Genomic DNA, 25,464 nt, shown 5'->3' on the forward strand with positions numbered 1-25,464 from the left:
AATGAGCAGGACACAGGGAAGGACAGAGAGCTGCAAGGAAAGCCTCTCCTAGAGTTTCCATACCTTCAGCAAACTCTTTTAAAAATAAATTAATGAACATAAGTTAGTCAAGTCCATTAACTTGAGCGGGTCTACTCAGAGTGAAAAAAGTGCTAAATAACACAGTAGAGTTATTTAAAGTTGCCTTATCTGCCACTTTAGATCATGCTTTCTTTGTATGGAGGAGGTCCCAGGTCAGTCCCTCAGATCTCCTGAGCTAAAGCATCTCAGACTGCAGGGCTGGAAGAAAGCTCAGCTCAAGATCTTTGAGAGATCTCCTGAGACAACAGGAGGAGGGATCTGATTCAGTTGTAAGACAGCTCCATATACTTAACCAAGAGGAGTAGACACTTTAAAACAGCATGATTGCCAAAGAATCTGATCGCTTTGCTGGAAGGTAAGATGATCAGGAAGGTGAACTCTACAACCAATATTACATGATGTGGCTTTTTCACACTTCCACAACCCTGGCGTTGTGTTTGTGGAAAGGAAACGGAGAGGGAAAGGAAATGCAGGCAGGTTTGCCTCCCAGTTTGGGGTGCTGCATTCATAGAATCATAGCACTGCAGTGTTGGAAGAGACCCTGAGGGTCATATCTGGTCCAACCCCTTGCAATTCTAAGGAGGTGGAGAAATATTAGAGGAAGCACAGATAAAATTGCCAAGACTCTGCACAAGAAGCTTCAAGGGGCAGGCTAAAGCAAGGCTAAGCCAAGGGGGAATTCTCCAGGAAGTGTCCCATGGAAGGAAGCCAGCTAGTGCTCTGTGGCCAACAGGGCTTCCCACGGCCCAGAGAGCCAATCTCACCTCCAGAATGGACCTCCGGCGCTGAGGTGTGTTGGGATGTGGGGCAGGGCTGGCGGGGGAGCCCTGTAGCGTTGCGTAGCAGTCAGTGCAGACACGGTTGGGCCGGTTGTTGTCATACACCAGTCGGGCCCGGAACTCTGAACATTTCCCACAGACAACCTGCAGCGAGTGGGAGAGAGGAGAGGAGCTGTTACTTGGCTGCAGAGCCAGTTTATGCACCCAGCGGAATGGAGGGCTAGAAAGCTTTTCCTGGACAGGAGCTTCTCGGGCTGGCCGTGGAGAGTGGATTCTCTGAATTTAAAACAAATCCCTGCAGGCTAAAAGCCAGCGCGTTTAGGGAGAAGAGCCTAGCCCCTTAACCTTCATCCTGGAAACATTTTTTCTTAAGTACCAGATTCCCCATGCCCCAGTTGGGAAGCAGTTAAAAAAATAACACCCACAACAAGCAAACTTATGCCTGCAAAAGAACGTAACCATCTGAGTTTCCTAAATGTGTAAACTAGCCAAGACAGAGTTTTCAGGGCTCTTGGGGGAGGGAGCTGGCATACAGAGAAGAGTCATCCCCACGTGCCATCGTACCAAATTAATTCTTCCCCATAAAAGAGTATGTGTACATGTGTTGGTGTCCAACTCTGTCCATGCCCAGTGGCATGAGGAACTGCCTCATGTGGCCCTTTGGGTTTCTCTATTTCAGACCTCTCTCCGAATGCGCTGAGACCTCGTGGCTAAAACAGGAGATGAGTCAGAATGGGGAAAATTCCCTACAGGGAGGCAACTTTTTAAAAAACAGAAACAAATTCTACACTCTGGAAAAACGGTTGCAGAGGAGACACCAGCATTTAGACCAGACTATTATGGGCTGCGTACCTCACCCTCCCCTCCAAGGCGGCTGCTCTCAGTAAAAGTAGAAAGAAACAGGGGTGGCACTTGGGAGTGGGAAAGAGACGACCCCTCTGCTGGAAAACACTCACATGGCCACAGGCCCGGCAATGGTGCCTCCGCTTGGTGAGAGCATTGAAGGGCTCCTTGCACTGCATGCACAGGGTTACCTCTTTTTCCCGGATGGGCGTGGGGGCCCGTCGCCCCAGCTCACACCCCTGTGGGGGAGGGGACAGGAAGAAAGTTAATAGGTTTGCCCCACGAAGCAGAGTCAAGTCATGCAAAATTAGAGAAAGCATGCTAGTGAGCAGAAATTATACACAGTACAGAATTCTGAGGGTTTTTTGTCGCAGGAATTGGGTTATCTTTGTTGTAGTTCCCCCTCCCCTCCATTATCTCTCAACTGAACCACATTCAATCACATATTAAAGCACACGGTCTCATCAAACACACCAAGGCAGGACTTACAGGCGAATTGGGTGGCGTTTCATCCTCGCTGACCAGCTGCTTGCATGTCTCCAGAGTCTGCTCGTGTTTCTGAATTGTTGCCTGTATCGCCTGATGGTTTTAACAAGACAGTGTTAGTGGCCACAGATAAACAGGCCTCTGAACTGGGAAGGAAAGCAGAACCCCAGCCTGCTTCAACGAGGAAAAGGACAAGAAGGCAAGGACCAGCAGGCACCCACACTTCTCTCCAATCCCGGTTTCAGTCTGGCGCATACTGGTGGGCTGCTCAGGGAGGAAACAGCTACCCAAATCTCTCACAGAGCTATTTACTGTGGGCCTCCTATTTCCCCTGTCAAGCAGGGGCGCAGGCACTGGTGCAGAAGCACAGATCTGTCAGGCCAGCTCATGCATCGCAATGTGTGAGCGCGCTGTCCAGGGCCGTGGTCTGCCGCACCCTCAAATGCACACCATGTGATCCCATAGGCAAGTGGGTCTGCTGGCCCACACAGCATTGTCAAGAAGGCTGACTCGGCACAGAGTCATTCTGCACCACATTATTCTTACCTGAAGAAGCCTGGTCAGCCCTGTGACCCCTAAGTTTTCTGTTGGATCTATGAAAGCCATCCATACAAGCATCAACCAGAAACCCCCACCCTCTCCATTGTTAATTAAAAGAAGGATCTCTCCCCCTTCTCCCAATCCCCCAAACCAGCATCAGAAGGATTTTGCAGAATGGGAAATGTAACCGCATGAGATTAATAAAAATAATTTTTATTTATACCCCGCCCTCCCCGGCCAGAGCCGGGCTCAGGGCGGCTAACACCAATAAAATAACAGTAAAAACATAATAGGGGGAAAAGACAAAAGAAAAAAGAACCAATACAGGTTAAAATGCAATTTAAAATGCAGCCTCATTTTAAAAGTAGCCAATAAATCAAGACCATAAAGAGCCAGATCCTCTATTTCAGAGGCAAGGAAGCTCAAAATGTTGTTGGCTTCCACCTCCCACCAGTCCCAGGCAGCATGGCCAACTGCCAGGGCCAACTGATGGGAGCTGTAGTACAACAACCTCTGGAGTGCCCCAGATTCCCCATTCCCGAGCTACACCCATCTTTCACAGTAATAAAAGGTAGGTGAGAAAGACCAGCAGTTACCTGGATCCAGTCTCGCTTCTCCTCTTCAGTCCTAAGGAAAAATGACAAACGTTGGAAGGCATGTTAAGGAGTTATTAGGGGAGGATACACCGATTCACTTGATCTGGGATGGTGGGCAAAGGAGGAAGGAGGTGAATGGATTCAGGGCTCCCAAAGGAAGATAAGAAGCAGCAGAGGAGTGTTACTGGGGTGGGCAAAGCCGTGTCGCCAGATGAGGGACAATTCGTTCAGCTTTGAGAAAGGAGAAGCTAAGTGACTGGCTTTGCTGGCTGTACCTGGCCTGAAGTTCTAGGGATCGCTGCTTCCCTGATACAAGGAAGGTCCTGGGCACATTGAGGCTGCTGGTCTCTTTCAGCTGCAGGGTAAGGAAGGAGGAGGAGACAAGGTTGTTCAAAGACACACGCTTAACCTTCAATCAGCTACAGCATCAAGAGCAACTTCCCTGTGCAAACAACTAATCATATCATCACACATTGAACCCTGCTGTGAGAACTTCCCCCAGCTATCTCTAGATTCAGACACAATTTCTTGGAAAAATGGTTTCCATTCTTAATACCGTTGACTCAGTTAATTAGAAATATAAAAAACCACTCAGATTTTCCTCAGTGTTTAAGAATACGCTTCTGTTATTTCTGGTTTTTTGTTTTTTTTAATTAAGCAAATGATTGTATTGCTCTTTATTGCAGATTTACCTAGCTTCTTGCCCACCCTAACGGTTTTAGGTTGTTTTGCATATTCTTGCTATTTAAAAAGCTGATTCTAATTGTTTTATAAAAAGCAGCAAGGATGTTTGGTTGAGAACATAACGGGGAGAAAAATCAGAAAGAATGATTAATTTAAAAAATTAAGAACTCCCATCACCACTGTGAGGAAACACATTCCAAATGCAGTCAGTTCACCTATTCAGATCAAGACATAAGCACACCAGACTGTGTGGTCCAGATGACAGTCTTGACTTCTGTTTGCTGTAACCCAAACACATCATGCTGCTTTAATTCCCCCTTCCTGAGTCAGAAGATAAATTACCCCGGCCTGGAGGGCAAGTCCTGTCCTTCCCTCTACCCATCCTGTTCCATGGCCCTTGTTTCAACCTCGAGCAGCTGATAAAACTCCAAGAGCTTGCTGGACATCCAGAGACTGAGATTTGCGTGGTTCTCTTCTCCCCTTACTGCCTTCCCCTCTCACCTCCATCCCCTCCACGTCTATGCGAGCACGGACTCCGAATTTCTGGCCTATGAGACGCAGCTTGGGCACGCAGTACAGCAACCAGTCGTTGAACTGGAGAAAGAAAAGGAGTTAATGGTGACATCATACGGTGCAGAGGGCTTCTTGCTGTGCCCTCTCCTGAGATGGGGCAGGTGGAAAAGGGACAAAACCCCAACACCTCTTCTCACCAGGATCAGGTACCGGTCTTGAGTGGTACCGTTCTTGGCAGAAAGCTTCAGGATGTGCCCTTCCTTGATGAGCTCATTGGTGGGATTCACTATGTCTTCCTCACCTCCAAGCAGCTCATACACCTTCAGCAACGAGTGCATCCTCTCCTGGAAAGGGGTACAGATCACTGGCAAATAACTCATATACGGCACCCAGCTCTACTTGTTAAAACAGGCAAGCGGGGAGAGTGTTGGACTTGAAGCAGGTAAACTCAGGTTCAAATCCCCAGTTGGTAATGAAACTCAGTGGGTGATCTTAGGGCAAGGCAGCTATCCACTCTCTCTGTTTAACCCACCTCTGTCCAAATGGCCCACAGGGGTTGAAGGGGATGTGGATCCCTCCCCCAGGCTGAATAAAGGTCCCCCCCTGCACCTACTCTAACCAATTTATGGTGACCTCCTGCTTCAGAGAAAAGAGGAGCCAGGCGTCCTGGCTTTCATTACCTACGAAGCCTCCAACACTTACCATTTTGCGGATGGCTGCATTGGAGTGCTCTGCTGCTGTTGCAATAAGTTCTAGGGATTCTGGCCATGAGGTGGAGAAAAGAAGAAAAGGAGAGTCTAAATGGCTAGCCTGGCCTTACTCAACACAGTGCCTCCAACTGAACTGAAAGCAGAAACAATGCTTAAACATGTGTCAAAATAAAGCCACGCAGGCGGGTTACCAGAATTTGCTGACCACTGTGTTGGGGCTACAGGTTCACCACTTAGGTCAGGAATTTGCAACTGGAGAACACAAAGTGAGATCCAGCTCACTGAGGTGTACAGTGGTACCTCAGGTTAAGTACTTAATTTGTTCTGGGGGTCCGTTCTTAACCTGAAAATGTTCTTAACCTGAAGCTCCACTTTAGCTAATGGGGCCTCCCACTGCCGCCACGCCGCCAGAGCATGATTTCTGTTCTCACCCTGAAGCAAAGCTCTTAATCCAAGGTAATATTTCTGGGTTAGCGGAGTCTGTAACCTGAAGTGTCTGTAACCTGAGGTACCACTGTGCTGCCTGGTCTAACCAGCAGGCAACCATAGATGGACTGGGTTGGGGGGCTGTGGCTTGGTACCTACCTCTTATTCCAGGGGTGGGGAACATTTTTCAAATTGAGGGGGGCCAAAACTCTGCAAAACACACACACCACTCTTCACAGCTGCTCAGCTGTTTCCCAAGCAGCTGGGCAGAAAAGGGAGGGGAAGATCTCTCATCCGTCTCAGCAGAGCAGCAGTGAAAAGGGAGCTGCTCCTTCAGAAACTGACATGTCAAGGTGCTCCAGTGCTTTGAGGCAGAGGCAGCTCTCAGCGGGCGAGGGAAGTCTTTGAGGAGAGCTGCCATTTTGAGTGACGGCTGGGGAGGAAAGGTGGGAAGAGCACTGCAAGCCTTGGAAGAGAGCAGAGAGCATCAGACAGGTGCTCCGATTCTCCTCCAATGTTTGCACTGCTTTCCGCCACCTTTCAGTTACCTTTCGAAACATCAGTTCCCCAAGAGGGAAATTTAGGCCGCTGCCAAGGTGGGCTGGCTGGCCCAAAACTCTTTGTGGACCAGCTCTGGTCTGTGAGCCACCAGTTCCTCACCACTGTCTTACTCAAATTTCCAGAGAAAATATCCCACTGACCAGGGCTTTTGATACTCTGGGAAATACTGGGGTTAGTAAATCTCTGCTAGCAAACAAGACTATGGTTTTACAGGCAATGTGTGCTGTGGCTCTCTCCACGACCACCCTTTTTCTTGTATTTTTATGCTGTTTTTATGCTATTTTTCTTGCCATGAGATCTTTGGACAAAAGGTGGTATACAAATTCAAACAAAGAAACAAACACCCCCCTGCAATTCTTCCCTGCAGCTCTACTCACTCTGAGCATCCTTGCAATCGGGCGAGTCCTGAGGCAATTTGAGAAGATAGTCCTTCAGCAGCAGCTCATAGCGAGGGATTCTCTGGACAGGTTCCAGCATGTGGTGCTGCAGGGTCAGGTTCCCACATATCTCTTCCCTCTGCAGAAGAGAGTGATCTCTAGAGAGCTGTCTGCCTGGCTCTCCTCCAATGGCAGCCCGCCTGCTCCCATAGGGAACCGAGACTCAGGGAACGAGAGGCAGAGTTTTCAGAGTACGGGGCAAGTCTTTGTACAGAGGCGCGAGCAGCTGCTGAGACACGAGCTTCTTCCCCAACAATTCCTTCCAAACACTCCAATTTTGTTTAGATCTTAATTAGACCCCAAAGCCCCTCACTCCACATCCATGTTGAACAGCAGGGCTGGGAGGAGGGAAGGACATTCAGTGAAGCATTTCCCTACCCTTTTGCAAGCGATTTATTTTTCTTTCCTGTGTCGGTACTTAAAAACATGCTCAATTAATAACGTTTTAAAGTGCTTTTGAACCCTTAAGAAAAATTGCTGTATAGGGAATAATACAACTGGAATGATAACTTAACTGCGCCACCTGGGTAGCTCCAATGATGAGGCTGCGTTGTTCTCCCTGCTTTTAACCTGAAGCACTTGCAACAATGCTAAGTTTGAGATCCCCCTGAACTAAGCTGACCTGCACTTCATGGATGATGCTCTTGAACTGTGCTGAGCGCTCCATCCAGGTGTTGACAAGCTCCATGGCACGGTCAAAGTTCTTTACGTATTCGCCATACATCTTGAGGAAAGGGGCCAGTTTCTGCAGGATATCCCCGATGCGCGGGTGCTGGTCCCTGGGGAACAGAAGCAAAAAGCGTTAGGAAGAGGAGAAAGGGCCGAGACAGAAACTGAGCCGCTGCATTCACAGGGTGGGAAAGCATCCAGATTCTATCTGCAGGACCAACTGCAGCCAGAAACCCAGCCATCTGGGCAGGGTATAAATAATAATAATAATAATAATCTGAAGGCAGCCCTGTTTAGGGAAGTTTTTAATATTTAATGCTGTATTGTTTTTAACACTTGATTGGAAGCCACCCAGAGTGGCTGGGGAAACTCAGCCAGATGGGCGGGGTATAAATAATAAATAATAAATTATTATTATTATTATTATTATTATTATTATTATTATTATTATACAGGGACTGGGAGTCAAGAACAAACACCCAAGCAGAGCTCAGGAATCCCAACATGAGGAGATTGATAACTCTTAACATTCTCAAACGGGCGCAAATCAGGGACAAGACATAAGGGAGTCATGGACACGAAACTTTCTCTATTAAGTTACGCTTGCATCTTTACAGTTTCTATGGTTCCCTGCAAAGGGTGAAGTATTTAGGAGAACAGGACATGGGTGGGCAACCCTCCAGATGTTGCTTGACTCCCACTCCCATCGGCCCCAACCAGCCAGGCTTGAGAGATTGAGAGAAGGGCAGTGAAGCAGGAAGGAAAACAAGCACTATGCAGAAGTTCCCAGGCTCAATCCTGGCATCTCCAGGTAGGGCTTGGAAGGACTTCTGTCTAAAGCAACATTTCTCAATCTTTTTCCGACCATGGCTCCCTTCTAACCTTGTTTCCTTCCTGTGCCCCCCCCCCATCCTACTGGACAGCTTGGTGCGCGGAAGTGGGACGGAGAAGGAATCGGAAGTGACGTTGCTGCGGAGTGCGCATGTAGATTTATCCACTGGGAAGCATGGCCACTTCTCTGTTCCCTCTGCTTCTCTGTTTTCTTTTCTCGGTCACCTCTCTGTTTTCTTCACTTTTCATTTCCCTTTATGGCCCCCTAGTCTCATGCCTTGGCCCCCCCCCCCCATTTACACAATTTTCACATGTGGCCCCCTTGGAATATCCTGGGGGGGGGGGCGCTTGAGAAACACTGGTCCAAAAGATCACAGAGAGTCACATAAACAAACCTTTGTAGGCAGTCGCACCAAAATGTTAAGCCAATGAAATGTCCTCACCATTCCTCCATACGTTTCTCCAATTCTGGGAGCAGGAACTGTTGGTGGAAGCAGTAGATTGAGCAGATGTTGGCAAAAATACCCATCACCACGTCCACTGGGAAAGAGTTTCGGCTGCGTGCTTCCTCCAGCAGACGTGCGCAGAAGACCTAGGAGGTGGGAATGCATTTCAGCAACATAGGAGACAGTCCCATCAATCCCAGTCACCATGGCCAGTCAACAGGAATGATGGGAATTGAAGGCCAGCAAGACTTTGGCCAACAGATACCATTTTGCCCTGTAAGAAGGCTGAGAGTAAGGGAAGCAGGCGGAGACATCACCAGAGCCTGCGCCAGTCAAGGTGTCCCCTCCCTCTGTAGGGCCAATTAGCACCACCTGCCCTGCGAAAAGGACAAAGGGCCTGCTTGTGTTTGTATTTTATCCATTGGTGAGTGGACGGGAGAAATGTAAAACTGTAAACCACCTTCGGTTCCTTGGCAAAAGGGTGGTGTATAAATCAAAAGGGAAGGGAAGGGAAAACCAATGCTGATTCTACACCAAAATCCCTATTCTAGTATCTGCAGCTTGGAAGAGCAGATCCACAATCCAAAGAAAAGGGCTGAGTTTTCCAGCAGGTTTTCCAGCTGATGCAGTCGGGCATGGCTTTCAGCACAGATGCTACATTTCCCCTGCAAAGGCTTCAGGAGGGGAAACTATGCACACTCAATAGCTGTTCTGGGATATTCAGTTGTATCATAGGTACCTGGTCCAGAAGATACAGGCGAGACACATAGGCCTTTTCTGTTTGGAGAAGCTCGTTGGCAATTCGGAAAACCTTTTGTGGAACTGTCATCTGTCAAGGGGAGAAATATGTGGAACTTAACAAAATCCAAGTTCACCCATCTGCCCTGTACTTCATGCACCCATGAAATTGGGTCTGAGATTAGCCCACTTTCCCCCTCCTCTCCAAAACACTTTCGTATCTTCCATGGCCCCCACTCCTCAGCTGCTGGCCTAGAAATGACTGTGAAATACACGCTGCACTAATTCCTTGGTTCGCTTTCTCACAGCCACTCAAGGTGGTTAAGAATCCCGCTTCTCACAGAATCGTAGAGTTGGAAGGGATCCCTGAGGGCCATCTAGTCCGACCCCCTAGATGCAATGCAGGGATCTCAACATGCAGTCTCCCATCCCATCTGAAACCATACTGGACTCTGCTTAGCTTTGCAAATGAGCTAGCAGTGTTTTACCACCCTGTGAGTGAATCTAACCAGGCAGTGAAAATATTCTGAGGAGTAAGTAGTCCCCGTTAAGTGAATTTCAGTTAATCAGAAACAATCCTACCCTCAGCACCTGAGCTGGCATTACCAGACAAGGATACGACCCAGATCATATTTATTAACCATTCCTGAATCACAATACAACAGTGGACACGGCTGCTCACACTTCCACCTCTCTAATCAATGTGTAACCCCAACTCATCCCAGTCCCCTGTTATTTATCCCCCAGTTTTGCTTCTGACCTCAGTAAAGAGCATCGTATTCAGGTAAAGGCTTGGCAGCCATCAGCTGTGCGGGTGAGCAGATGATCACACTAACACCCAGGCATGCTAGTCCAAGTCTCTCACCTCCTCTGAGTCCTGTCTTTCTGCTTGCGGGGGAGGGAGCTCCGGTAGCAGCTCAGCCTCATCCCCGCTGCCATCGTCCATGTCACTGTCCACTTCGGAATCCCGGGTTGAGCGGCGCTTGATGACGGCAGCAGGCACGGGTGCCCCCGCTCCCTCTCCTGTGCCCTCGTCAGCCCCAAAGCAGATCTCCTCACTGTTAGATGGGGAGCTGATGCTGTCAATACCACTGTCCCGGTTGGCCAGCTTCCCACCATCGTGAGACGGCAAGCAGGCAGCACCACCCGCAGGCTCTGGCCCTCCCTCCAGAGCCAGGAGGTCCAGGAGTTTGTGAGCCAGCTCTGCCGATTCCAGTGAAGTCGGGCAGTCTAGTGAGGGCTCCATGGGACCTGTCTCGGGGGTCTGGAGATCTGGACTGGGGCACGGCGATGGGGCCTGCTCGACAGCCAGGATCACAGGTTCCCTGCAACAACAACAAATCAAAACACGGACAGTCAGGCTCTCTGGGAAGAAGGTCTCCAGGAGATCACTAAAAAAAGACCTGCTGCTTGTTCTAGTCTCACCTTGGAAAGGGAAGTAGAATCTAGTGCGTTGGAAGTAAGAGAAGTAGCAGCCCTTGACTAAAAATAGAGTTAAGAACTGGCACACTCCATCAGTCCAACTATCCGTCTGGCTTGGCATTCTGTCTTCTGACTCAAAGGCTAGCCAGAGGCCTTAGGAAATTAACATGTAGGACAGGATGCCATAGCTCCCTGCTGTTCATCTGGAAGCAAAGTGTTCCAGCGCACTCTTCCAGTTTGGCTGTACCGCCAAACTGGTGGCACTCCCTCACAATGGCTGTATGTGGAGAGTGCACCCACTCTGTTCTTCGTGCTGGAATCCTTCGGAAGTCTCTGCAGCCCATGGCAGGAAGCATAACATCAGAAGGGAGCACCAGCTACATTCCCAGGGAAGCAGGGCCTTGCAAGCTACTAAAGCACCCACCTCTCAAACTTCTCAATGAGACAGGAGACGGCAGATAATGGTCCCAATCCATCCTTAGGCAGGGGGCTGCGGCTTAAGCGGGGATCAGCAGGGAGTGGTCGCGATGGAGGTGGGGGGATGGATTCAGGGAGACGCAGTGGCTGGATACTCTGCAGATGGGCTGGTTTAGGAGGGACTGGAAAAGCAATTCAAGTTATTTTTTAAAGGCACACATAATATATAGATAATATACACAGTAATTTTCACAATAATACAATAATATACACAAACCCCCAGCAAAAACAACTGACAGAAGGGCTAATTCTGTGGACTGGCATCATTACCATCAGGTAACACACACACACACATACACACATACACACATACACACACACACACACACACACACACACCAACAGCACCCTACACCCAGCCCATCTCCTTCTGCCACCCTTTCGCTGGAGAAAAGAGCCTGGATCCTGCCCTACCTCTGGTAGAGGAATCTGCCATACACAAATATGAACATGTCCTGCACTGGATTTTATTGGCAGCTGCTCCTGGAGCAAAACTTGACTGAAAAACAAGTCTAAATATACCCTACTATATATTTTGAAAAATTGTTTGCTTGTCTGCTTGCTTTGCACATGCTGTAACCCAATTTGGCATGATGGTTCTTGAGATCAAGGAGTAGGTTTCTGTCAATTGGACGCCATTTTGAATCAAGATGGCGGACCAAACCTTTCAAAACTGCACCACCAATTTGGAAACTGCACTGTTTTCGTTGTTCTTGTTCTTGGAATTCCCAAGCAACGCCAGGCACAAGGCTGTTAGTAATGAACAAATAAATCAGAACCTCCCTCTTCTAACAACTGCGTCTCGCCCCACTTCCTCCGCAGAGTCTGATGCAGGGAATGGGAAAGTCAGGTGCTCTGCCAAAGCCAGTTTGCTCTGCTTGCAGACTTTCTTCCCGGGAAGTTCCACAAAGAGCCTCGTTGTGATGGGCTCACTGGTGGGTCAAGACTCGCCTATATACCTTGTGGTTTTGGTCCTGGGGGTCGTTTGAGTGGCCGGAGTTTGGCCACTTCTCCTTCGCTGCTGTCAGGTCCTGGATCAGAGATGAGCCGCTGGGGGGCTTCTGGAGAGCGATGTTCTGGGCTAGGCTCCAAGGAAAGGCTCTTGACCAGGAGCCGAGGGGGCTGAGCAGGACCTAGGAGGAAGAAAAAAACACAAGACAAGATAGTGAAACAAAGCCAACCCTGCAGTATCCACTCTGTTGGGATGAAGTGGTTAGAGTACAGTGGTACCTCGGGTTAAGTACTTAATTCGTTCCGGAGGTCCGTTCTTAACCTGAAACTGTTCTTAACCTAAGATACCACTTTAGCTAATGGGGCCTCCCGCTGCCACCGGAGCCTGATTTCTGTTCTCATCCTGAAGCAAAGTTCTTAACCCGAGGTACTATTTCTGGGTTAGCGGAGTCTGTAACCTGAAGAGTATGTAACCTGAAGCATATGCAACCTGAGGTACCACTGTACTGGCTGATGACCAGGGAGACCAAAATTAAAATCCTCACTCAGCCATGATTTCAGCTAGTCACTAATTCTCTGTCTAACCTACCCCACAGGGTAACAACCTATGGATAAACTGAAGCATGGGGAACCATGTACACCATCTCAGGTACCTTGGAGGAAAGGTAGAATATTAAATGTGGAAAACAAACAAACAAATAGTAGCCTCAAGGTTTCCTCAAAAAGTGTTAGCCCGGGAGAGAACTGGGGCGCCTTCAACAAGGGTGGAAGCAAGGGTTGATAGCCTGGAATAGCCTTGGCTTATTACATATAATAAGCCAAGCCGTATAATGCCTAAGATAGAAGTCTGGGTGTTTAACTCTTTATATTGAAAGCAAAATAATGATTTCATAACTCTGCTTTGCAGAACAGACTTGCGAGCCCATCATAATGACTGATATGGCACTTCTTCAGAGATCAGAACTAGTTTCCTGGCCTAGTTGCATCACATAGAAAAGCTGCAACTACTAGTTTAAATAAATAAATAAACACACACATTTGTGTCTCAGTTGTGCTTCTGAACTGGTCTTTGACCGTAATAATAAATTATTACTATTGCACACATTTGTGATTAAGTGCCTTTCCATAGCAAGCTCAGAGTGACTATTAAGCAAATTTAAATCACAAAAGAGCAGAAGAAAAATGCATGGCTCTACTTTTTAAGAAATAAAGTCATGCTGAAAGCAAATATGTAAGTAAAAGCTGCAATAAAATATATGCAGTCTTAGAAGCCAAAACAAGTTAAGAGATGCCAATTAAAAACTAAATTAAACAAAGAAGGCTTTTTCCCCCACAGACAATAAAGTATTTACCTTGCCTTAAAAGAGGAATGATGGGGGCTGGCAAGTCTCCCGAGTGAGATGGTTTCACAGAAGAGTTTGCCAACCACTGAGAATGTCACCTCCCCCAAGCACTACTGGAAAATACTGCCCTAAAGAACACAGAAAGAGTATCATCTACCAGTCTCAGAGCTTGGGGAAGACTGTATGGTTGAAAGGGTTTCTCAACGTATCTTAGACCATGGAATTTTAAAGCTTTACTGCTAATAAACTCCAATTGATCTCAGAAACTCAATGGTAACCAGTGCAGGCAATGCCCCTTCATGCTCTGGCCTGATCCAGTTAACGCCCAGTTCACAAGCCATGGGACTTTTTCTACCCCACCTACGTCAGAGATGCAAGCTGATACAGATGTCAATGCCCAACACAGCAATAGCAGAGCTTATTGTGAGACAGAGCTATAGGGCCAAAAAGGTGGAAGGAGGCTGAGGCTGTGGATCCCAGCCCAGAGGACCCCCTCAATATACATATTGGGTGTTCCAAGAGCAAAACTGACCCTTTCGCAAGGTAAGGTGAATGGTTACCTCGTGGCAATTTCAGGTTCCATTAAGAGAGAGATACAGAGATCCTAAGAATGTAAGGACGACCCTCTTGGACCAGACCAAAGGTCCATCTAGACCAGTGTTTCCCAACCTTGGGCCTCCAGCTGTTTTTGGACTACAACTCCCATCATCCCTAGCTAGCAAGACCAGTGGTCAGGGATGATGGGAATTGTAGTTCAAAAACAGCTGGAGGCCCAAGGTTGGGAAACACTGATCTAGACCAACATCCTGATCTCACGGAGACCAACAAGACAACTATGGGACCTCAATGCAAGAGCCCTCTCCCCACTTGGGATTCTTAGTAACTGATATACAGAGACACATTGCCTCCAGCAGTGGAGGTAAAATATAGGAATCATGGCTAGTAGCCATGAATAGCTTCATCCTCCATAAATTTACTTAAAGCCATCCAACTTGGTGGCCATCATGTGGGAGGCAAATTACAGACCCTCCAAGTGTCCCTATTTTCCAGGGACAGTCCAGGATTTACAGAAGCTTCTGACTTCATCCTGGAATGTCCCGCTTTTCCTTAAGATGTCCTGATTTTCATCAGAGAGATGTTGGAGGGGATGGTAGGACGTCCCTATTTACATCGGACAAATGCTGGAGGGTGTGAATCTGACTAGAGAAGTAATTTATTTTGTTTGTTCTGAATCTCCCAGCATTCAGCTTCATTGGGTTCTAGTAATAGGCAATATAGAGTAAAACGTCTCTCCAACCACATCACACAATTTTAATACACATCTCTCATCCAGTACACAGTATTCAAAGTTTGTACGCACCATATATTTGCACAACAGCATTATGATATAGGTAACATTATTTTCAGTGTGGCATAATGGTTAAGAGTGTTGGGGCTATAACATGGAAGACCAGGGCTCAAATCCCCACTCAGCTATGAAGCTCACTGACTGACCTTGGGCCAATCACAATCTCTTAGCCTAACCTACTGTTGTTGTGAAGATGAAATTGGGGGGGGGGGCAGGGTGGAGAGAGAACCATGTATACCACCTTGAGTTCCTTGGAAGAAAAAAGTTGGTATATAAATGTAATAAATAAAATAAAATCCCTAACACAAAATTGCTTGTTTTCACAGCTGGGTCAATACCTTCATCAAGCTATCCACTATAACCCCAAGGTCTCGTTCCTGGTCAGTCACTGCCAGTTGAGATCCCGCGAGTATATATGTAAAATTATATTCCCACCACCATGTACACTGCTTGATATTTGCTTACGCTGAATTGCATTTGCCACTTTTTCTGTCTATTCCAGGGGCAGTGTGTCCCATTTTCTGCTTGGGGTAAAAACAGGAAGTGCTGCCTTGCCCTGCCACCACACTGCCACTGCCGAAGTGTCCCTTACCTAGGGAGCACAGCAGTGGTGCAAAGCTACAGAGGCAGGTTCCAGCGAGATCACTCTGGAAACCAGTGCTGAGGCCGGGGCTGCATCGATGCCACCAGTGGGGGTGGCAGGGCAGCTGCTTCACCCTGACACATGGGTGGGCCACTCCTGTCCATTCGCTTAGTCTTGAGAGATTCTCTTGCAGCTCATCACTATCCCTCTTTGCTTCAATGACCCTGAACAATTTGGTTTCATCAGCAAACTTGGCTACCTCACTGCTCACCTCTAACTCTAGATCATGGGTAGACAAAGGCCTGGGGGCCGGATCTGGCCCAATCGCCTTCTAAATCTGGCCCACGGACGGTCCGGGAATCAGTGTGTTTTTACATGAGTGTGTCCTTTTATTTAAAATGCATCTCTGGGTTATTTGTGGGGCATAAGAATTCGTTCATTCCCCCCCCCAAAAAAAATATAGTCCGGCCCCCCACAAGGTCTGAGGGACAGTGGACCAACCCCCTGCTGAAAAAGTTTGCTGACCCCTGCTCTAGACCATCAATGAACATATTTTAAAGTGGCAGTCCCAATTCCCTTCCTCAGGGCACTCCACTTTCTACATCCCTCCACTGGGACTCTATTTCTTCTCTATGCTTCCTGTTTCTTAACCCGTTCCTGATCCTTGAGAGGCCCTCTCCTATTAGTCCATGACTGCCAAGCTTACTCAGGAGTAGCTTTGATGAGAGACTTTATCTTAAAAACAATAATAGAGAGTTCAGGTACACAATGTACCAATGGAGAACAATCCAGAAGGAGGTTCCTAGGCACAAGGCTCATTGAAATGGACAAGAGCTGCATGGAAGCATGACCATTTGGATTCTCTGTCTCACGCTCCAAAATGTCTTGATCCAACCCTGGTCAGGAGAAACAGTTCCTACCCGCTTCTCTCACAGAATAGTATACACACCCATCATTTGCGACGATTCTGAGAGGCGCACCTTTTACCTGCTAGAATTGCTACCCTCGGCTCTGATATCTTTTTATTAGAGAACATTTGATAACAAATCAATTCACAGACAAAGAGCAGTATATATCCTTTCCATTGGAATCCTGTCTGCATAGACTCCCTTCCTTTCTTTTCATGCCCAGCTGAGGATAAGGCTAATGGCACGCTAACAGAAGTTTTTATCACAGGAAACTCTCACCATGAGGTGGGATATGTTTGTCATTTCTCATATTTATCTTCTTTTGAGCTAACCTTCTGAGTGTGGTGAAACAATGAAAAAAAACGGACCATGTTTATTTTGCATCAAAGGGCTGTCTAAAGGCATCTCAAGGCAAAGCTAGGCATTATATCCATTTTTGTTATGTAAAATGGCAGCTATGGCAAAGCCTGCATAGCCTCAGGGGGTGGGAAGAGGAAGTTTCTGTCTCTCTGTCTTTCTCCCACTTCTGTGATCCCACCAAAACTCCCTGAAGCTGCTATTTCATTTCAAGTGGCTTTTTGCATTTCACTTGAAATGCAAACAGCACAGATTTTATCTGGACCATGAAAGGGGGGCGGGAGAGAGATAGGGTGTCAAACTGCCTCTCCCCCACCCCCATGGTCCTGTGGCTGCTCAGGTTTCCCTACAAACACATCCCAAAACACACTTTAACATGCAATTCACACCACATCTTATTAGGCCCTCAATTTCACTGCAAGGAGCATGCTCACAAGAACACATAAGGAATAATTACCAGGAGAATGTCACCTTGTAACATGAGCTACATGTTAAGACCAGAAAATGATGATGATGATGATGATGCAAACATGGCTGTCTAAACAACATCAACAACAAAGCCAGGGCGGAGTGTGTTTGTGTGAATCTAGATCAGAGCAGTGGCATGGTTAGGATGGGAGCTCTGGTGCTGTGTCCCCATCATGGTCCTATCAGAACTGGGCCTCCTGCACCTGCTATTTGCAGTGGGGAAAGTCCCCCTTGGTGCCAGTGGGAGCTTTCCTCCCACTGCAAATAATGAGGGGCCAAGTTCTATTATTTCTTTATTAAATTTGTATGTGCCCCTTCATCTAAAGATCGTAAGGTGGTTCTGATCGAGATCAAAACAGGGGGGAAAGGATTAAAGCCAACACCCCAACCATGACCTCAGTCTGGCTCCACACAAATCATTTACTTATTTTAAAAGTCACACAAGGGCTGAAGACATGAATAACATCATAACTAGTTTGGTTCCAAGCTGTTTGTAATATTCCAAATCCTTCACTTAACCGAGTTGGAAGCCGAGAGATGAAATTCCACCTAGATGTCTTGCCAGGGCTTGTCCCAGGGAGAAGTTCCCAACAGGATTTTAAATAGATCATCTCAGTGTTTCTTCTCCGTGCAGCCTACCTTAGAAAACTAGGAAAGTCACTGGAAATTAAGCTCTCAAAAAAGTTAAGAAATTGCACCTCTAAGCACCCTCCCCATTCTATATACTGTAATCTTCTGTAGGGTGTTGAAATATACAGAGGAGAAACCACCTCAACTTCAACTTGTCTCCTCCAAGCCCCAGAGGCTACGTACGGGAAGGCTTTCTAGGCAACACCTCCATGACTCAAATACACCAGCTACTCCAAGAGCAAGGAACTGCTTTCTTCTATTTAGGAAGATCTGAATAACGTTGTGGGAGAAACCCTGGTCAAAATGAGAAGCAGAAATTATGGAGTTGGGGCTAGGAACAGAAGAAGATGGTCTCCATGTTGGCACTCTGTGGCTTAAGTCACTGTCCTCGAAGACTTAATGGACACACCAATCAAAATGTCAAACTTCAGAAACTTTATTGCCTCTTAAGCAAAAGCAGAACAGCAACAGGAAATGCTTGATGCCACCCAGATATAAGTAAGCCCAGTGCCCTCTTGTGACATTCACTGGGGTGGAAGAGAAGGGTGGAGAAAGAAGCTTGTCAAGAGAGATAAAGGTTAGTTTTCCCATTTGTCCACTACCATTTATTAGTTTTTCAGGACTACACTGAAAGCCTGTGAAGGCACACAAAAGGCTTCGGATGGATTCAGACGAACATTTTGCCACACATCTGTACCAGGTGTGCAGTTTTTTAAAAATATATATATATCCATGACACTTGGCAGGATGATACAGGCAACCATTTTCCACATGACTATTGACACAGTGTGGTGCATTTATCATGGATAATGTTCACTTCTATCCACCTGGAGTGTGTTTAGTCACACAATTCTGGGCAGAAGAAAACATTCATATACATGCGTACAGACTTTGGCTCAGCCAAACTGGATTTGGAATTGGCAGTGTGGCTTCTCAACTAGAACTCACAAACATGTACAGGCATATAGCAGAAAGAGAAGAGAGCAAAAAATATTAGGTTGTATCCAATTAAACTATACCAAGAACAGACGCACTGAAATTAATAGATCTAAGATAGTAATGTCCATTAACTTAAGTGGGTTTACTCTGATTACGGCTAACGTCAGATACAACCCATTTATATGTACTGTATATGGATTTAAAGGTGGTTATTTAAAAAGCAGCTGGCACAGATTTGTGAAAGATAGATCCTATTAACCCACAATAGCTGTACACCTCTGCTGGAAGGCAATGGGTGGGGATCTGGTCCCACACAGCTCTTCATCTAAGCCAGGGATCAGCAAACTTTTCCAGCAGGGGGCCAGTCCACTGTCCCTCAGACTTTGTGGGGGGCCGGACTATATATATATATTTAAAAATGAATGAATGCCTATGCCTCACAAATAACCCAGAGATGCATTTTAAATAAAAGGGCACATTCTACTCATGTAAAAACATGCTGATTCCCAGACCGTCTGTGGGCCAGACTGAGAAGGCGATTGGGCCGGATCCAGCCCCTGGGCCTTAGTTTGCCTACCCATGATCTAAGCAACACAAAAGCAACCTGACATCACTCGGCACATGAGACCCAACTGCTGTTCCTAAGTCCTGTCTCCTCCCTCTTCTGCCCTAAGATAATGAAACAAGCTCTACCAGAAGACTTTGCAGATTATATTCCCTACCCAAAAGGTATAAAGGTAAAGGTAAAGGTACCCCTGCCCGTATGGGCCAGTCTTGCCAGACTCTAGGGTTGTGCGCTCATCTCACTCTATAGGCCGGGAGCCAGTGCTGTCCACAGACACTTCCGGGTCACGTGGCCAGCGTGACAAAGCTGCATCTGGTGAGCCAGCGCAGCACACGGAACACCGTTTACCTTCCCGCTAGAAAGCGGTCCCTATTTATCTACTTGCACCCGAAGGTGCTTTCGAACTGCTAGGTTGGCAGGCGCTGGGACCGAACGACAGGAGCGCACCCCGCCGCAGGGATTCGAACCGCCGACCTTTTGATCGGCAAGTCCTAGGTGCTGAGGCTTTAACCCACAGCGCCACCTGCGTCCCTTGCCCAAAAGGTATAGCTTCAGGTCAAAAATTAAAACCGGTGGTTATGAAACGGAACATAGTCCATCACTTTATGCCTAGGAATTCTTGGGAGACAAGTGACCCACCCAGATGACTAAAGAGGAAAAGGCCTGTGTGTCTGGCAGTATAGTTAAACATACTGTACACCGGAGGCTACTGAACAGATTAAAATGAAACAACCAAACCCCAAAACCAAGTAATGAAACACAGTTACAATTATAAAATAAATTACTTTTACGTACAATCATCCCACTGCCTCTAGCCAGAAATCTGCAATGTTGGGAATAGGTTTGCTTCTCACTGAGGAACTGAGGCAGAATACTGTCTACGTGTTTTTCCTGATATCGGCATATCTAAATGAGCTAAAGAAGATAATGACTATGACTACACTTCTTCTGCTCCTCCTCTTTTAAATAAAAGTTAACCATTCAATGAAGGAACTCAGAGCTCATATCCATGAAAGAGTTGTCCCCTCCTCCAATGACTTAGCAAGTATTAGCAGAATATTTAATACAAAATGAGTCATGTCAAATTACAAGCTATGTTCCAACGAGTCGATTAAAGCAAATTAAAGTGACAGTTCTGAAACACCTAAAGGAAACCTTTATGCTTACTTGGTTGCTTGTGTTAATGCAATAAAATTTCTTTTTTTTAATGGTGTAACTGACTTGGTAGTTAAGACAAGAGATGTATTATATTGGTGGATATGGGAGGGGCACTCCTGTTTATTTATTTATTTTTATTTTAACACAGCAAGTTGTTTGACATGGTCCCGCATAATATCTCATATATAAACTAGGGAGAGCGAACACAGAATGAGTTCACTATTGGCTGGAAAACTGCAACCCTAGAGCAATTATGAATGAAGCTCTTGGCTCTCAAATTGTTCAGCATTTTTTAAAATAGCAGGGATGGTATCCATGCTATTATCACAGAAATGACACAACTATGGAAAATAGGACTGGAATGAAAAGCAGTCCTTTAAAAATTGAAAAACTGGGCCAAACAGATACACACATGATTAAAGCAGAGATAAAAATGTAAAATACCAGTTCAGATCTCGAAAATGGAGCTCAACCTTTCAGACAGGAAGGAAGGCCTGGCAGTATGTCCTTTATTGCTTCAAGAAGGATCTCTCAGACTTTGATATGCTCCTAGTCTAGTGTCCTGATTGTCTTAGAAATCCTTCAAGAGCAGACCTGCCCCCATGCCCATTTGTGGTTTGCGGCTAGCAACCTGCATCTCCCTGCCTGCCTACCCCCACCCCACCCAAATGTCTCTATACCTATTTTTCCTTGCCTGTAGTCTGGGAATTACATCCTTGGGCACTTGGACACTGGTTCACCAAAATAAAATATTCACCGGCAGCTCCATGATGTTGCAAAATAGATGAACAATTCCAGTACTGCGAGCCTAACTGGACTAGATAACCAAGACTCATTACTGGATTTTCCATCTCTACATCAGGAGTGGGGAACCCATGGCTCTCCAGATGTGGCTAGACTACAACTCCCATAATCCTGAGTACTACTGGCCTTGCTGACTGAGGCCAATGAGAGTTGGAATCCAGTAACATGTGGCAGCTTCCTGCTTTACATGTTAGCAAAAGGCAGTTGAGAGTGTGGGGATTCAAAGTGGGACTGTGGCGCAGGTGTATGGTTGTGAATGCTTTTCCTCAGTGCTGTTTTTCAGATTAAAATGCTTCCCACCCATCCGCAGCTGGAAACTTACATATCCAGCCTGGCCTAGATCAAAAAAACATATTAAGCAAGCAAGGAGCCCAGTTACACAATGAAGACTCAATGCTTCTTCCAAGGGGACACAGCAACATCTCCCTACATCCTGAGATCTTAAGCTAAACATATTCAAAATTCCTGCAGCTTATAAAACTTTTCCTAGACTGTAACACTTCAGCCTGTATGATTAAATTTATTGCAAATAATTAAAAACACTCCCTGTGTGTAGAAAAACAGCCTGTCAGGGAGAAGTCTAACCAGAGCCATTCTCACTGACATATTAGTTTTCTATGTGAAGGGATGGAACAGATACATTTTCCGCCTCTTCAAGCAAGGCAGAACAACACCCACCTGACGGTGTCCTATAACCCACTTGGGAAATCCATTTCTCCCTTTCCTTGCATGCTCTTGAAGTAGCACCCACCCAAGAAAGCTTTACCATTTGATTTGGCGGGTTGCTGAAACTGGCCTCAAGATCTCCCTCAGAAACTTCCTTAAAGTCTCAAGTCTCCACATTAAGGCCTAAGAAGGAATCATTGCAACCAGTGACAAATACACTGTTTAAGAGGGTCTTGTCGTCCCTGTCAATTCTGCAGTGGTAACTCGACTGAAGGGCATCATGATGGAAGCACAGGGACCTAGAACACTACTTGATCTCTCGGCTGCGAGATACCACCCCTAAATTCTGCACAACTTCAGGACAAGTATAGAATTGGCGCTTTGAGATAAAGGAACTAAAGCAGGCTTCCTCAAACTCGGCCCTCCAGATGTTTTTGGCCTACAACTCCCATGATCCCTAGCTAGCAGGACCACTGGTCAGGGATGATGGGAATTGTAGTCTCAAAACATCTGGAGGGCCGAGTTTGGAATAAGTCTGAACTAAAGTATGAACACCCTACACAAGAATAGAAGGCCATTTCCTTATCCTGCCCGTGCATTCTGCAGATAGTTGCTTATACTGTACAGGACAAGATTAGTCATGCCTTCTATGGTAAATGGTTACCAAAGAAAGTTTCTGTTTACATAGAGAAGAACCTCCTCTATTGAGTAAAATGGAGTTGGCACTAACATGCAAACTTTAGGCAGGTTAGGCCACAGTCGAAGCACCACTGACTCACACTGTGGGGCATCACGTTTTAAGGAACCAGATCACACCACAGCAACAAAGACGGCAAAATGATTTAGATGGCAGACTTGTAAGGACGGGAACTGGGACCAAAGGTCAAGCAAATTAAAGAAGAGCAAGATCTACAAGGGGATAGCAGAACTCAACTATGTTTAAAGCCTCTGCCATTTTTTTAAAAAAGATAAGAGGATAATCCTTCCATACTGAGGGAAGGAAGCGGGGGTAGATTTTTTTAAAAGACACTTTGAGATAGAGTGAAGATAGCTATTCAGACAATCTTAACTGTTAGTGTTAAGTCGTGGGTTGACATAGCAGCCGGCACAGCGATCTCTTCAAGTAGCTCTTTATTATGGTAAGCTGGAATAGAACTAACTGTGAACAGCTCAGCCGGCCTGTATTTATAGGCAGCCGGCTGTCACATTGTAACCACAACAGCCCCAGAGTTCCCGCCTAAAATAACTGCCGCGGACCTGAGTGAAAACTATCTACAGACCTGAGTGAAAACTATATACAGTATCCCCCTGTTGGCCCAGGGTGAAACTACACTACATAACACCCCTCCCCACCGAGATAAGGCGTTAGTTACAATCGTAATGGTTTCCTTATATACAGCACTACGCGTAATGGTTCAATTAGGCACAAAAGCATATCGGTTACATTTCCCATACTTAGACCAACAGTGATACCTGTCCAACAACATAGTCCTTTAAATGAGTTGGGCGCTTGGAAACTCTGCCAGACCGCCGGGGACTGGTAGCCAAGTCCGGAGGGCCACACAGTTCTCGCTGAGGCTGTGGTGCGACCCTAGGTGGCGTTGGAACCAACTCCCCTGGATCCGCTGCTGTGAGTGGAGCCTCCGCAAGTGGAGTGGACTGAGTCTGTTCTGAGACGGCTTGGTTCGGCTCCACGCTGGCAGTTTGCGAGGGAGGTGTAGGTGGGGCCTCGCCATCTGTACGTGTCTCTTCTGGAGCCGCAAACGCAGTTGGGGGCACCTCGGTAGTGTCCAAGTCCCCAACCCTGCGCCTAAGTTGGTCTATGTGCCGTCGCCACAAGCGCCCGTCTTCGAGTGCCACCTGGTACGAGCGAGGTCCAGTGACTCCCACTACTGTGGCTGGCACCCAAGGGATGTCCCCCACATAGTTCCGGGCAAAGACCTGGTTTCCTGGGACAAATGACCGTGGTGCGTTGGCACAGCCTGGGGGTTCAGCCACGGCAAAGTCTGGGTGTAGCCGGTCGAGCGGTGACCTGAGGCGGCGGCCCATAAGCAGTTCCGCAGGACTCCTCCCTGTGGCCGCATGAGGGGTGATGTGTTGCGCGAACAAGTATTCGGCGACCCGCTCATGCCAGTCTCCCCGGTCCAGGCGCGCCAGTGCCTCTTTTGTCGAGCGCACCATTCTTTCCGCTTGCCCGTTGCTGGATGGATGAAAGGGTGCCGTTAGGGCATGGCGGATGCCCAGTCCCAAAAGATACCGCTCAAACGTGCCTGATGTGAACTGCGGTCCGTTGTCAGAGACAAGGACATCAGGACACCCATGCGTTGCAAACAGGCCTCGCAGCACCCGGATGACAGCTTCGGTAGTGGTGGAGGGCATCAGGGCGACCTCCAGCCATTTGGAATAGGCGTCCACCACTACCATAAAGGTCCGGCCGTGAAAGGGGCCAGCCAGATCGATGTGCACCCTCGACCAGGGTGTCTTTGGCGTCTCCCACGTGTATCCCTTAGCTGCCGGTGGTGCAGGCCTCGACTCCTGGCACGCTTGACAGGCGGACACCCAGGCAGTGATGGCATCGTCCATATTAGGCCACCAGACGTAACACCGAGCCAACGCCTTCATTTTGACAATTCCCGGGTGGCCAACGTGCAGAGCCTCCAGGACGCGCTGACGGAGTCCCTGGGGAATCACGACGCGGTCTCCCCACAGCAGACAGCCGCGATGAGCTGAGAGTTCATGTTGTCTGGTTGCGAAGGGCTGGAACTCCGATGCAAAGGGCCCTTGTGGCCACCCCCTCCACACCCAGTTGAGCACCCGGCTGATGGTGCGATCCTGGGCAGATGCGGAGGCCACAGTGGCAGCCGACACAGGCGCTGCCGGGAGATCCTCAATCAGAAGGAGCGATGAAGCTGGAGCCGGGTCTTCCACAAATGCTGGAAGAGGGCAACGGCTGAGGGCGTCGGCATGGCCCATCGATTTCCCCGGGCGGTGGATGAGCCGGTAGTGGTAGGCAGCCAGGAAAACAGTCCATCGCAGCATGCGTGGTGAGAGGACCGGTGGAGTTGGACGATCACCGGCGAGGAGGCCCAGGAGTGGCTTGTGGTCAGTGATGAGGTCAAAAGTCCTGCCATAGAGGTATTCATGAAACCTCTTCACTCCAGCCACAAGTGCCAATGCCTCCTTGTCGAGCTGGCTGTAATTCCGTTCCGTCGGAGATAGTGTCCTGGAAAAGTAGGCGAGCGGTGCTTCTCTTCCATCTGGAAAACGGTGACTAAGGACAGCACCGATGCCAAAAGGTGAGGCGTCGCAGGCAAGGACCAGCGGCCTGGATTCACTGTACTGTACCAGCACACTGTCCGAAGAAAGGAGAGCCTTGACCGCGTTGAAGGCCGCCGTCTCCCGATGACCCCAGGCCCAAGGCGTCTTAATGCTAAGGAGTCGGTGAAGAGGCTCAGCCACTGTGGCTTTGTGGGGCAGGAACATGTTATAAAAGTTCAGCAGCCCC

At 47.6% G+C, this 25,464-nt stretch overlaps 1 protein-coding gene across 1 annotated transcript in view; it reads right to left on the reverse strand.

Annotated features, from left to right (window-relative positions):
- The window catches only part of FGD1 (FYVE, RhoGEF and PH domain containing 1), a 52,556-nt gene that overhangs the window by 5,753 nt on the left and 21,339 nt on the right, over positions 1-25,464 (reverse strand). Inside the window, exons 2-16 of the mRNA XM_028712022.2 lie at positions 12,199-12,372; positions 11,187-11,361; positions 10,206-10,665; positions 9,342-9,431; positions 8,600-8,748; positions 7,279-7,435; positions 6,597-6,735; positions 5,225-5,283; positions 4,720-4,866; positions 4,511-4,603; positions 3,601-3,680; positions 3,326-3,356; positions 2,193-2,282; positions 1,817-1,942; positions 846-1,004 (exon numbers count right to left, since the gene is read on the reverse strand). Of these exons, the coding sequence (XP_028567855.2) occupies positions 846-1,004; positions 1,817-1,942; positions 2,193-2,282; positions 3,326-3,356; positions 3,601-3,680; positions 4,511-4,603; positions 4,720-4,866; positions 5,225-5,283; positions 6,597-6,735; positions 7,279-7,435; positions 8,600-8,748; positions 9,342-9,431; positions 10,206-10,665; positions 11,187-11,361; positions 12,199-12,372 (2,129 nt within the window). The remainder of the gene's footprint in view (positions 1-845; positions 1,005-1,816; positions 1,943-2,192; positions 2,283-3,325; positions 3,357-3,600; positions 3,681-4,510; positions 4,604-4,719; positions 4,867-5,224; positions 5,284-6,596; positions 6,736-7,278; positions 7,436-8,599; positions 8,749-9,341; positions 9,432-10,205; positions 10,666-11,186; positions 11,362-12,198; positions 12,373-25,464) is intronic.

This window comes from Podarcis muralis, chromosome 17 (genome assembly GCF_964188315.1).
Source record: "Podarcis muralis chromosome 17, rPodMur119.hap1.1, whole genome shotgun sequence".
NCBI lineage: Eukaryota > Metazoa > Chordata > Lepidosauria > Squamata > Lacertidae > Podarcis > Podarcis muralis.